At 43.5% G+C, this 12,978-nt stretch overlaps 1 protein-coding gene across 1 annotated transcript in view; it reads left to right on the top strand.

Moving 5' to 3' along the window:
• TAOK1 (TAO kinase 1) overlaps nt 1–12,978 on the top strand; it is a 139,058-nt gene that overhangs the window by 64,632 nt on the left and 61,448 nt on the right. The window contains exon 3 of the mRNA XM_068270103.1: nt 6,833–7,060. Within this exon, the coding sequence (XP_068126204.1) occupies nt 6,929–7,060 (132 nt within the window). The 5' untranslated portion in view covers nt 6,833–6,928. The remainder of the gene's footprint in view (nt 1–6,832; nt 7,061–12,978) is intronic.

Raw genomic sequence — 12,978 nt, 5'->3', positions numbered from 1 at the left:
CATACATCATTCCAAACATTTTTTACAAATAACTGCAAAGTGGGGTGTGCGTAATTATTCAGCCCTCTGAGTCAATACTTTGTAGAACCTCCTTTTGCTGCAATTACAGCTGCCAGTCTTTTAGGGTATGTCTCTACCAGATTTGCACTTCTAGAGACTGAAATCCTTGCCCATTCTTCTTTGCAAAATAGCTCCAGCTCAGTCAGATTAGATGGACAGCGTTTGTGAACAGCAGTTTTCAGATCTTGCCACAGATTCTCGATTGGGTTTAGATCTGGACTTTGACTGGGCCATTCTAACACATGGATATGTTTTGTTTTAAATCATTCCATTGTTGCCCTGGCTTTATGTTTAGGGTCATTGTCCTGCTGGAAGGTGAACCTCCGCCCCAGTCTCAAGTCCTTTGCAGTCTCCAAGAGGTTTTCTTCCAAGTTTGCCCTGTATTTGGCTCCATCCATCTTCCCATCAACTCTGACCAGCTTCCCTGTCCCTGCTAAAAAGTTCCATTTTGGTCTCATCTGACCAGAGCACCTTCTTCCACATGGTTGCTGTGTCCCCCACATGGCTTGTGGCAAACGGGACTTCTTATGCTTTCTGTTAACCATGCCTTTCTTCTTGCCACTCTTCCATAAAGGCCAACTTTTTGTACAGTGCATGACTAATAGTTGTCCTATGGACAGAGTCTCCCACCTGAGTTGTAGATCTCTGCAGCTTGTCCAGAGTCACCATGGGCCTCTTGACTGCATTTCTGATCAGCGCTCTCCTTGTTCGGCCTGTGAGTTTAGGAGGATGGCCTTGTCTTGGTAGGTGTACAGTTGTGCCATACTCCTTCCATTTCTGAATGATCGCTTGAACAGTGCTCCGTAGGATGTTTAAGGCTTTGGAAATCTTTTTGTAGCCTAAGCCTGCTTTAAATTTCTCAATAACTTGATCCCTGACCTGTCTGGTGTGTTCTTTGGACTTCACGTGTTGTTGCTCCCAATATTCTCTTAGACAACCTCTGAGGCCCTCACAGAGCAGCTGTATTTGTACTGACATTAGCTTACACACAGGTGCACTCTATTTAGTCATTAGCACTCATCAGGCAATGTCTATGGGCAACTGACTGCACTCAGATCAAAGGGGGCCGAATAATTATGCACACACCACTTTGCAGTTATTTATTTGTAAAAAATGTTTGGAATCCTGTATGATTTTCGTTCCACTTCTCATGTGTACACCACTTTGTGTTGGTCTTTCATGTGGAATTCCAATAAAATAAAATTAAATTGTTTGTGGCAGTAATATGACAAAATGTGGAAAACTTCACGGGGCCGAATACTTTTGCAACCCACTGTGTATTATATATTAATAGCATGAATGTGGCTCGGTGTGGGTTGATCCTTTACACACAAACAATTGCTGATCCACAGATGTAGGGTGTGATGCTTTTTGGGGCTTTCACATTTGCTTTTGAACAGTGTTCTTTTGTAAGCTGCTATAGCATGACATCACCAGGACTGTTCATCCTAATAAAATTCTTTCAGGAACATTCAGTTGGTTCATATTTTTGTTTTCTTCCTTTTTAAATGATTTCCCTTTTTTAATATTGCCTTAGCCTATTTTATGATTGCTTCTAAAATGTAACTATGCTTTATATAAAGGATTAAAAACCTCTATGTGAGAGAAAGCTGAAATACAAATCCTTGACATTCTAAAATGTCTTAAAATGCGGTGTTCTACACATTTGTCACTGCTGGTAGCTACAGATTAGACACCAACAGGAGCCAGCCTGAATGCTTCATGGTGCAGACAATGTCCTCTATTGGCTCAGGGACTAGGAGGGGTGCTGACATCAGGCAGAAGGTCTGCAGATAGTGGTTAGTGAAGGGGGCAGTCCCAGTCAAGCACTCTGTAGCACCAATATTTGCATGCATGTTATGGTCATTTTAAAGGGCATCATTAAAGGCATACTACAGTGAGAGTAATGTGTAGGCTGCTATTTTTTCTAATAAGCTATGCAAGTTGTCTGACTTCTGTGCTCATGATTTGCCTCTTAACCCCCTTGGCGGTATGAAAAATACCGCCCTTGGCGGTATGAAAAATACCACCAGGGGGCAGCGCAGCAGTTTTTAAAAACATTTTTTTTTTTTTTTAAATCATTTTTTTTTAAAAATCATGTAGCGAGCCCAGGGCTCGCTACATGATAGCCGCTGCTCAGCGGCATCCCCCCGCCCGCTTCTATCGCCTTCAGCGATCTCCGATCAGGAAATCCTGTTCAAAGAATTGGATTTCCTGGAGGGCTTCCTCCATCGCCATGGCGACGGGGCGGGATGACTTCAGCGACATCGGGACGTCATTGGGAGACCCGATCCACCCCTTGGCGCTGCCTGGCACTGATTGGCCAGGCAGCGCAGGGGTCTGGGGGGGGGGGGGGCGGCGGCGGCGGCGATCGGGGTGCTGGCGCAGCTAGCAAAGTGCTAGCTGCGTCCAGCAAAAAAAAAAATTATTTAAATCGGCCCAGCAGGGCCTGAGCGGCACCCTCCGGCGGCTTACCCCGTGTCACACACGGGGTTACCGCTAAGGAGGTTAATACCCAAGTCACTGGCCCAGAATGAGCATGCAGATCCGATGCCTTGACTCCCATCGGCTGCATACTTGTTACAGATGTGTGACTCTCAAACAGCTAAAGCCTAAAATCTTAGCATGACAACCAGACAACTGGCATTGCATACAAGGGAATGAAGCTGGCCTCTACCATGTTCTTTTCACTACATGTTCTCTTTATAAACGGAACCAGAGATTAAAGTTTCACACAAAATAAACTTATCAGTCGATAGCTTGTAAAGAATAAATACTCTACCTGATAATTTCGCCGCTCTGGTGTGCTTTTTTTTGTGTGTGTTTTTTATCCATTATTGCTCCAGGAAAAATCAAATATGGCCGTCGGCTCAAATCCCTTCTGCTTCCGGGTTATGAGTTGTTCTGGATGTGATGTCTAGGCTATATGAGACTAGGCTGCTATCTAGGCTATATGAGAAAGGCTGCTGCAGCCTTTCATCTGTGTGCTTTCATTTTGGTATGATGTGCAGCTGCCTGTAGGAATTCTCTCATAGGAATGAAACTGCAGTCATCAGTATCTATGCAGACACTCTGCACACAGAGCACACAGATCATATTGCCACACGTGTCTGTTTCAGAGATTCTCTCTCAGCAGCAGCAGCCCCTCCCATGTCATCACAGCTCTCAGTATGCAAAGCAGGAAATCTGAGCCAGGAGGTGGCAGGCTTGGGCTTGAAAAGACTCCACAGAAGAGTGACTCAGCTCTAATGATTCCAGATCAAACTTAAGGCCCATACACACGTCGGATTTTTCCGGACGGGTCGTTTGAACGTCCCGTCGTTCAGCCGTCCGCACGCTAAATCGGGCGTGTGTACAGACTGTCGTTTGAGTGATAAGACTGATTCTGAGCGATCCGCCGGGCGGATCGCTCAAGACCAGTCTTATTACCCGAACGACAGTCTGTACACACGCCCGATTTGGCGTGCGGACGACTGATCGACGGGACGTTCAAACGACCCGTCCGGAAAAATCAGACGTGTGTATGGGCCTCTAGACTGAGCCAGTCGGGGATTCTTATCAGACTCAGAATCATCTTTATTATCGCCAAGCACACCAAGTGGTGTGCCCGGAATTGCTTGTGGTACACATGGCATATAATTATCACAGCTGATAGTAGACTAAGCAGATAAGTATGAAACTAAAAGCAGGGTAGGTGTTTACTGTCATGTTCCCACGGATAAATGTAATAAAATTCATGAGGATGCTTTGTCTCTGGTTCTCTTTAAACGTCATCCTTGCATCTAAAGTCTCTTTTTTATGTGAAAAGCGCATTTTGAAGTGCTGATCAGGTAGAAGAAGTCATAGAAGTGTGACTGTTTTTTCAAATTCTAGGATTCAGTAATTTGGCAGCACAGTAAAGGGGAATTGGAAGGCAGAGGGAAACTGTGAGGTGCTCACTGATTTGTCCAAAAAGTTCTGCTAAAAAAATGTATATGAAGAGTGCAGACAGGTCACTTAGAACAACTTTCTGGACCTCGGCAGTTGGCAGTAATGTTGGTGTTCAAACTGGGTCTTTGTCAAATTCAGTTTGACCAAACTAAACTCAAGAAACCTGTTACTGCCATTTAGGTTTCTGTGTTTGGGTGTTTATAAAGCTGTCCCTTTTCATCCGATATCTACATATCAATGCATTTTTGTCAGTTTTAATGAAAATGGATGGAAAGCTAATGGAAATGGACACCAACAAAGATCATTTGTTCAGTGGAACTTAAATTTAGCTTCTGAAGCATCTGAACACAGAGATCTAGCCATGCTGATTCCGAACGCAAGCAAATTCTTCTTCTTCAAGATCTGTAGGGGGAATCAGTGGAATCTTCATCTATATTACTTATTGTTTACACACTGATTATGTGGGTTATGGACAACATTTTTGTGTTCCACTTGCTCAACTTCCTTGGATGATTCATTACATATCTGCAGAGATATCTGTCAAATATAAACTTGTGAGACTTGTTTCTAGAGTCAGCAAAAGTAACGGGTTTACGCTCGTCTGAACCGATTACAACTCGAATATAATGAAAATGTTTTTGTAATGTACCAGAATCCATATTACAATTTTGTGTAAATGCTAAGATGCTTAATAGTTTAGCTGGATGGCACACTAGTGAAACCAAGTATTAGGCTTTGTTCTTACAACAGGGAAGTACTTTATTATGAATGTTATCTGTGAAATGGTACACTTTGTTCATGTATATTTCATATTGTATGTTTTCATTACGATTCATTAAGAGGAACGTTAACCTAGGATTTAATTTCATCCCACTCCTGTAGCCGATATCCTCAGTGTTCTCCCCAAGCCCCATGAGCCAGGCGCTCTGTCCAGCTAATTTTGGTGAGCGCCCAGCTGTCTTAGCTCTCCTTCTCGCTCCTCTCCTACCAGAACATCTCGACAATGCTGCAAACATGAATCATGTAATTCAGGCAGAATCCACTAGTGGCAGCAGTGCTGTAAAGGGGTACAGCAGATGACACACTCTGCTGCTGACATGCAATAGGAGAGCATCAAGCATGTGTGTTCCACCTCATTACTCATTAATATTCACAGCAATTCTAGCTGTCTCCGCCTCCTCCATGTGCTGGGTAAGCTTTTCATATGTTTGAGAAAAGCCTACTGTGCAATGTGTGTCGTTTATATTTCTGTTTGTTTTTTGTGTGTACTGTGTGTAGTGCGTATCTGTGTGTAGTGAGTGTTTCTCTGTGTAGGGTGTGTGTTTCCTTGTGTGCACTGTTTCTCTTTGTGTGTAGTTTGTGTGTTTCCCCCGTGAGTACTTTGTGTGTAGCATGTTTCTGTTTGTAGTGTGTGTGTTTTTCTGTGTATTTAGTGTATGTTTCCCTGTGTGTGTGTGTAGTGTGTTTCTCTGTTTTTGTGTTTCTCCGTGTGTACTTTGTGTGGGTTTTTTTCTGTGTAGTGGGCGTGTTTCTGTGTTACTGGTTTTTTTCTGTGTAGTGGGCGTGTTTCTGTGTTACTGGTTTTTTTCTGTGTAGTGGGCGTGTTTCTGTGTGTTACTGTTTTTTTTTCTGTGTAGTTTGTTTCTCTGTGCGTACTGTGGGATTTCTCTTGTCAGATGGCTCTAATGCCCTTGGCACAGTGTGATGTGAGGGCCATGACAGTTACTTGTCTGCTGAACTTAGGTGCCTTGTGGGAAACGATGTCTGTTTCCAGCTGCCAAGCAAACAGTATTTCCCTATGCATATAAATATACATTATTTTAGCCCACCATATTGTTAGTGGGTGTGTTTATAAAGACAGTTGGTGCTATATGTCTCCCCCTCTCCCCTTTTGCCTGCCAGTGGTAAAGATGGTGACCTTCAGGTTCACAGTGGATCAAACAACATGAATTCATCACATGACGATTATCAATCATTTCTTGATTTATCTTCTATTTTTTAACCTCTCACTTAGAAATGTTTTTTTCCCCATACTACTGTATTTGGGTAAAGTTTATCTATAAACCGGATTGGAGTTGGTGCATTTTTGCATATTTATGCAGCTTAAATGTGTGCCAATCAGATCCAACATTCGCTGCATTTCACTGTACACACGATGCAATCAATGCAATTTTATGACAGATTTACTGTGAGATTTCCAACATGTCTGATCTAAATTTCCGCTTGATTTTTCGTTTGGATTTTCTTTTCACTTCTTCTATGAAAAATCGTTAGAAAAATTGATTGTAAATCAAATCGGACATGTTGGAAATCTGACAGTAAATCTCTCAGAAAATTGCAATCTCTCAGAAAATTGCATGCATAAGATAAGTTTTTGTATTGTACTGTATTGGAAATAACTCAGGAATTATAAGTATCTCATTGGCCATCAATGAATGTTATGTTATACTTGCCCTCTCTGGAGAATCCATATGAGTAAGACTGAGTCATGTGACTGATCAGCCTCCACAGCTTTCAAGATTCTAACTTTGCCCCACTCCTTCTACAGGAATGAGCGAGCTTTGTGTCATTACCATAAAATGCTGCAGCTTGTTTTTTGGAGGGGTGTGAGGGTGGGGCTCTTGTCTCCCAGGGATTATTCAGAGTGGAGGACAGGAAGGGCTAGTGTAACTTTTCTTTGACAGCATGATGAGTTGGGGACAGACCATTGTTTTAATTTTTTTTCCTTGAATTGGCCTTTGAATTACAAAACACAAAAACTATTTACTGAGAAAAAAAGTACAGTTTCATGTTTTATCTGTTCAGCCCAGAGATTTATGCTTTTTTTTCTGTTTTCTTTCAGTTTCCCATGCCGAAGAGACCACATTCACACAGATGAACCAAGAGAAGTGGCAGCAGTGTGACCCTAGATAGTTAGACGGCAGACTGCTGAAGCAGGATGCCGTCAACAAGTCGAGCTGGAAGCCTGAAGGACCCGGAGATAGCAGAGCTCTTCTTTAGGGATGACCCGGAAAAGCTTTTTTCTGACCTCCGAGAAATCGGTCATGGGAGTTTCGGTGCAGTTTATTTCGTAAGTCTTACTATTTTTATTTATTTATTTTGTATTGTCATGAATTGTAACTTAGTGCAGTCCTGCAGCAGGGGGTGAACAAATGGAGTCAACAAGCTGCTGAAGCTAGTAGGAAATCCGTATCGTCTTTCATTGGGCACACTAGAAAGAGCTAGGCATGAGCTGTAACTATCTGTGCTCATTGGCTACCAGCTTTCATAAATGCAGCAATCTATGAGGCACAAATCTGAAAGGTGCTTTTTAAAATGCATGACAGCTATGAATGGCCCTGGCGAGTTGTCATTTTGCAGAATGATGGCCAGTTGTGCTTGCAGATACTTTATAATGTGTAGATTCAGTATCTTAATGCCTATGCATTCCATCACAGAACCTAAGCCATTTGATTCCTGTGATACCTTTGTACTGAATATGTGCCTGTAATACATAAGTGGCATAGATATCTGTGTAGACTACCCATAAGTATATAATCATTTGCATATCACGTGCCGATATTTCTGTTCCTAAGACATGAATAGATTCACTGTGATGACAGTGTTGCGATATAATCCTTTGACAGAAAGTGCTGCAAATAATGGTCTTCATGGTTCTATGTTTTCTTTCACTCTGCCTTTGCATTACTCATTCAGTTACTTCAGATAAAGTCTTGTGTATCCTCAAAAAATCCCTTTTATTATACATCTCTGCTCTCTCATGCATTTTCCTAGCAGGAATCTTTTTCATAATGGGAAAAGTGAAAGTGTTGAAAACTGGAATTGGTAATACCTCAAAAATTCTAGGTCTGTGGTGTAGGGCCAGTTTCCACTACACGTGGATCATTGCACCACATGCAAACTGCATCTCACGTAAGTCAATGGAGCAGTTTCCAATTACGCAAATTTCCGTTTGCGATGCGGCTAAAATTATGAATGGTATGCTGTTTCCCGCAGCAAGCCATCGAGTCCCATATCAGTAGTGTTGAGCCGCGCCACATCGCACTGCGAACGGAGCCGCCCGTGGCTGGCATCACAATGCGGCCAGTGGAAATGGGCCTTTAACCACTTAACCCCCCGCGGTACGAATTTCTCCGTCCCTTTTTTTCCCCCCTAAAAAACCAGGGACGGAGAAATCCGTACCTTCCGCGCTACCACCGCTGTCCGCTCTCCCGCTGCTCGTGCACACCGCCGCCCGCTTGCTCGGAGATCAATGAACGGGAAAATCCATTCCCTTTCGTTGATCTAAGCCCCCGCAATGAGCCGCTGCTTCTATTAGATCATTGTGATCTTCTCAGCCTCGTACTGCTTCCTGTAAGCGTCCTTCCGGACGCTTACAGGTCGCATGTAAACAAACACACTGTGGCCATCTTGTGGCCAAATAGTAAAACTACACCCTAAAGCATTTTACATATACAAACACATTACATTTACACAATAAATTAACTCATTACCTCTCACACTCCCCAATTTTTTTTTTTTGGGAATTAAAAAAAAAAAATAAATACAAAAAAAAAATACAAAAAAAAAAACATAAATAGTTACCTTAGGGACTGAACTTTTTAAATATTTATGTCAAGAGGGTATAGCACTGTTACTTTATAAACTGCGGGCTTGTAATTAGGGATGGATGCAAAAAAGAAAAAAATGCACCTTTATTTCCAAATAAAATATTGTCGCCAAACATTGTGATAGGGACATAATTTAAATGGTTTTATAATCGGGACAACTGGGCAAATACATTTCATGGGTTTTAATTACAGTAGCATGCATTATTTAAAAACTATAATGGCCGAAAACTGAAAAATAATAATTTTCCCACATTTTTTCCTATTTTCCCATCAAAACACATTTTAGAATAATATAATTATTGGCATAATGGCCCACCTAAAGAAAGCTTAATTGGTGGTAAAAAAAACAAGATAGAGTTCATTTCATTGCGATAAGTAATAATAAAGTTGTAGACGAATGAATGGAAGGAGCGCTGAAAGGTGAAAATTGCTCTGGTGTTCAAGGGGTAAAACCCCTCAGTGGTGAAGTGGTTAAAGGGGGTTTTAAACATCCAAAAATACAAAATTGCCAAAAGTTAGTGCACCAAAGATATATGTAAACCTGCCTTCTTTTTTTCTGACCTGAGTCCCTACATATCCCCCTATGTTTTTTCTGTGGTTTGTGTGCCTTTGTCTTCTGCCAGGACCTGTGCAGTGCCAACAGGATTGTGGCAGGGTTTTTATTTTATTTTTGTTAACTAAAGTAACAAGCTTCTCTAAGCATTAAAATAAGATTCCTATTTTGGATAATATAAGGATAATATGACCAAAAGGCAATTGACTTTCTCCCTGTCACTGGTCTGTATGCAGTAGCGCACCTCTGGCACCTGAAGTGCATGACATCAGGAGCTGTAGGAAGGCTAATCCTCGCAGACTGGTGTGAGTGGGGAAGACTTGGTGCTCAGTACTGCAGGAGGTACAGGAAGGGGGATAGAGGCAGCTCCCCTTTGGATGTTAGTGGGTGGGACGGGTGGTAATATTCACTGGCTTCTTGCTCTGCATTTTACACAGGGGATAGAGAGAGGTGCCCCCCCCCCCCCCCCCCCCATTTTGATGGTGGTGGCAGGGAGAGATCAAAGTACGCTGGCTGCTCATTCAGTATTGTACACAGGAAGTGAGGGATAGAGGAAGGCAGACCTCTTTTGGCTGGTGTAAGGGTGGGAGAGCTATTAGGCAGTATATGTAGATGCTTTATAAATAAATAATAATTATATTGTGGTTGTACAACATTTACAAGGCATCTAACAATACAATCACAATCCCTCCTACTCGCCCCCATAGTAAATTTACATGACTTGTGTGATATAAAGGTATGCCTTTTGATAGGCATGTGGCCATTGACCATCACTACTGTTAAGCCGCATCTACACGAGTAGATGCGGCCGCGATGCTCCTTATCAATCGAGCCGCTGATGCGGCTCGATTGATAAGATCCGACAGGACGGATCTCCGCACCGCCGATTCCCTGCTCGATCCCCGCTAAGGGACAATGGCAGGGAATCGTGCGGGAGATAAGCGGCGCCGGCGGGGACGAGCGGGCACGAGCGGGGAATCGAATGCGGCGCGCGAGCGGGGACGTGGCGGGCACGTGCGGGGACGCGCAACAGGCCGCCGATCGCCACAACATCTCCCCAACATCTCCCCGTGTAGACGGGGCTTTAGGCCTCTACTTTGAGGTCAGCAGTCTGAAAGTCCAGAACATTCCCCCCCCTAAAGCACTCAGCAGTGCATGGGTTGAAGCAGGTGGTATAGGGTAAAGAGCAACTTGACATAAAGCCATTCATCACATTCAGGGCATACTGAAAGGGGGTAGCAGGGGGACGCAGATGTTGGCCATACTAAAAGGGGGTAGCATGGGGACATAGATACTGGACACACTGATGGGAGGGCATGGGGACTGTTCAGAACATTAATGGCTACATGTGGGGGCATGGAGGAGCATTTTGAGTGATTGGGTAGCTATTCACCCTGTTCGGGGCATTATGTGACATACAGGTGGAGTAGGGACCTTCTGTACACACCCAGAAAGCCCCAAGTCTGTGTGAATAAACAGGTGCTGTGCTGAAAAGTTATTGAGCTAGGGAAGAGAGTACCTGACACTGCCTTTACATGCGGTATAAAAGTAGGTTGTGGTTTTTGATACACAAGCCTCTGCTGCAGTATTCATAAGCATCGCAATGCTAGATAGTGTGTCATGGAAGTACCGGTGTGTTTCGATATACAGTGGAGGAAATAATTATTTGACCCCTCACTGATTTTGTAAGTTTGTCCCATGACAAAGAAATGAAAAGTCTCAGAACAGTATCATTTCAATGGTAGGTTTATTTTAACAAGGGCAGATAGTAAATCAAAAGGAAAATAAAAAAAATAACCTTAAAGGGATACTGTAGGGAGGTCGGGGGAAAATGAGCTGAACTTACCCGGGGCTTCTAATGGTCCCCCGCAGACATCCTGTGTTGCCGCAGCCACTCCCCAATGTTCCGGCCCCGCCTCCAGTTCACTTCTGGAATTTCTGACTTTAAAGTCAGAAAACCACTGCGCCTGCGTTGCCGTGTCCTCGATCCCGCTAATGTCATCAAGAGCGCACAGCACAGGCCCAGTATGGTCTGTGTCTGCGCAGTACACTCCTGGTGACATCAGCGGGAGCGAGGACACGGCAACGCAGGCGCAGTGGTTTTCTGACTTTAAAGTCAGAAATTCCAGAAGTGAACTGGAGGCGGGGCCGGAACATTGGGGAGTGGCTGCGCCAACACAGGATGTCTGCGGGGGACCATTAGAAGCCCCGGGTAAGTTCAGCTCATTTTCCCCTGACCCCCCTACAGTATACCTTTAAATAAAAGATAGCAACTGATTTGCATTTCATTGAGTGAAATAAGTTTTTGAACCCTCTAACAATAAAAGACTTAATACTTAGTGGAAAAACCCTTGTTTGCAAGCACAGAGGTCAAACGTTTCTTGTAATTGATGACCAAGTTTGCACACATTTTAGGAGGAATGTTGGTCCACTCCTCTTTGCAGATCATCTCTAAATCCCTAAGGTTTCGAGGCTGTCTCTGTGCAACTCTGAGCTTGAGCTCCCTCCATAGGTTTTCTATTGGATTAAGGTCCAGAGACTGACTAGGCCACTCCATGACCTTAATGTGCTTCTTCTTGAGCCACTCCTTTGTTGCCTTTGCTGTATGTTTTGGGTCATTGTCGTGCTGGAACACCCATCCACGACCCATTTTCAGTTTCCTGGCAGAGGGAAGGAGGTTGTCGTTCAGGATTTCACGATACATGGCTCCGTCCATTTTCCCGTTAATGCGATTAAGTTGTCCTGTGCCCTTAGCAGAAAAACACCCCCAAAGCAAAGTGTTTCCACCCCCATGCTTGACGGTGGGGACGGTGTTTTGGGGGTCATAGGCAACATTTTTCTTCCTCCAAACACAGCGAGTTGAGTTAATGCCAAAGAGCTCTATTTTGGTCTCATCAGACCAAAGCACCTTCTCCCAGTCACTCACAGAATCATTCAGGTGTTCATTGGCAAACTTCAGACGGGCCTGCACATGTGCCTTCTTGAGCAGGGGGACCTTGCGATCCCTGCAGGATTTTAATCCATTGCGGTGTAATGTGTTTCCAATGGTTTTCTTGGTGACTGTGGTCCCTGCTAATTTGAGGTCATTCACTAACTCCTCCCGTGTAGTTCTAGGATGCTTTTTCACCTTTCTCAGAACCATTGACACCCCACGAGGTGAGATCTTGCGTGGAGCCCCAGAGCGAGGTCGATTGATGGTCATTTTGTGCTCCTTCTATTTTCGAAGAATCACACCAACAGTTGTCACCTTCTCTCCCAGCTTCTTGCTAATGGTTTTGTAGCCCATTCCAGCCTTGTGCAGGTCTACAATTTTGTCTCTGACATCCTTGGACAGCTCTTTGGTCTTTCCCATGTTGGAGAGTTTGGAGTCTGCTTGATTGATTGATTCTGTGGACAGGTGTCTTTTATACAGGTGACTAGTTAAGACAGGTGTCCTTAATGAGGGTGGCTAATTGAGTAGAAGTGTCTAACCACTCTGTGGGAGCCAGAACTCTTAATGGTTGGTAGGGGTTCAAAAACTTATTTCACTCAATGAAATGCAAATCAGTTGCTATCTTTTATTTAAGGTTATTTTTTCGATTTTCCTTTTGATGTGCTATCTGCCACTGTTAAAATAAACCTACCATTGAAATGATACTGTTCTGAGACTTTTCTTTTCTTAGTCATTGGACAAACTTACAAAATCAGTGAGGGGTCAAATAATTATTTCCTCCACTGTAGACTGGCCCGACCAATCGAATGGAGCCAAGGTGGAATTTAGTTGGTCCATTTTCTAACAAGATATACATAATCCTGCATTAGCTTCCAAAGCCCAGAAACTATTGC

Source organism: Hyperolius riggenbachi, chromosome 2 (genome assembly GCF_040937935.1).
Source record: "Hyperolius riggenbachi isolate aHypRig1 chromosome 2, aHypRig1.pri, whole genome shotgun sequence".
In the NCBI taxonomy this organism is placed as follows: domain Eukaryota; kingdom Metazoa; phylum Chordata; class Amphibia; order Anura; family Hyperoliidae; genus Hyperolius; species Hyperolius riggenbachi.
This window is presented reverse-complemented; position numbering and strand designations above follow the sequence as displayed.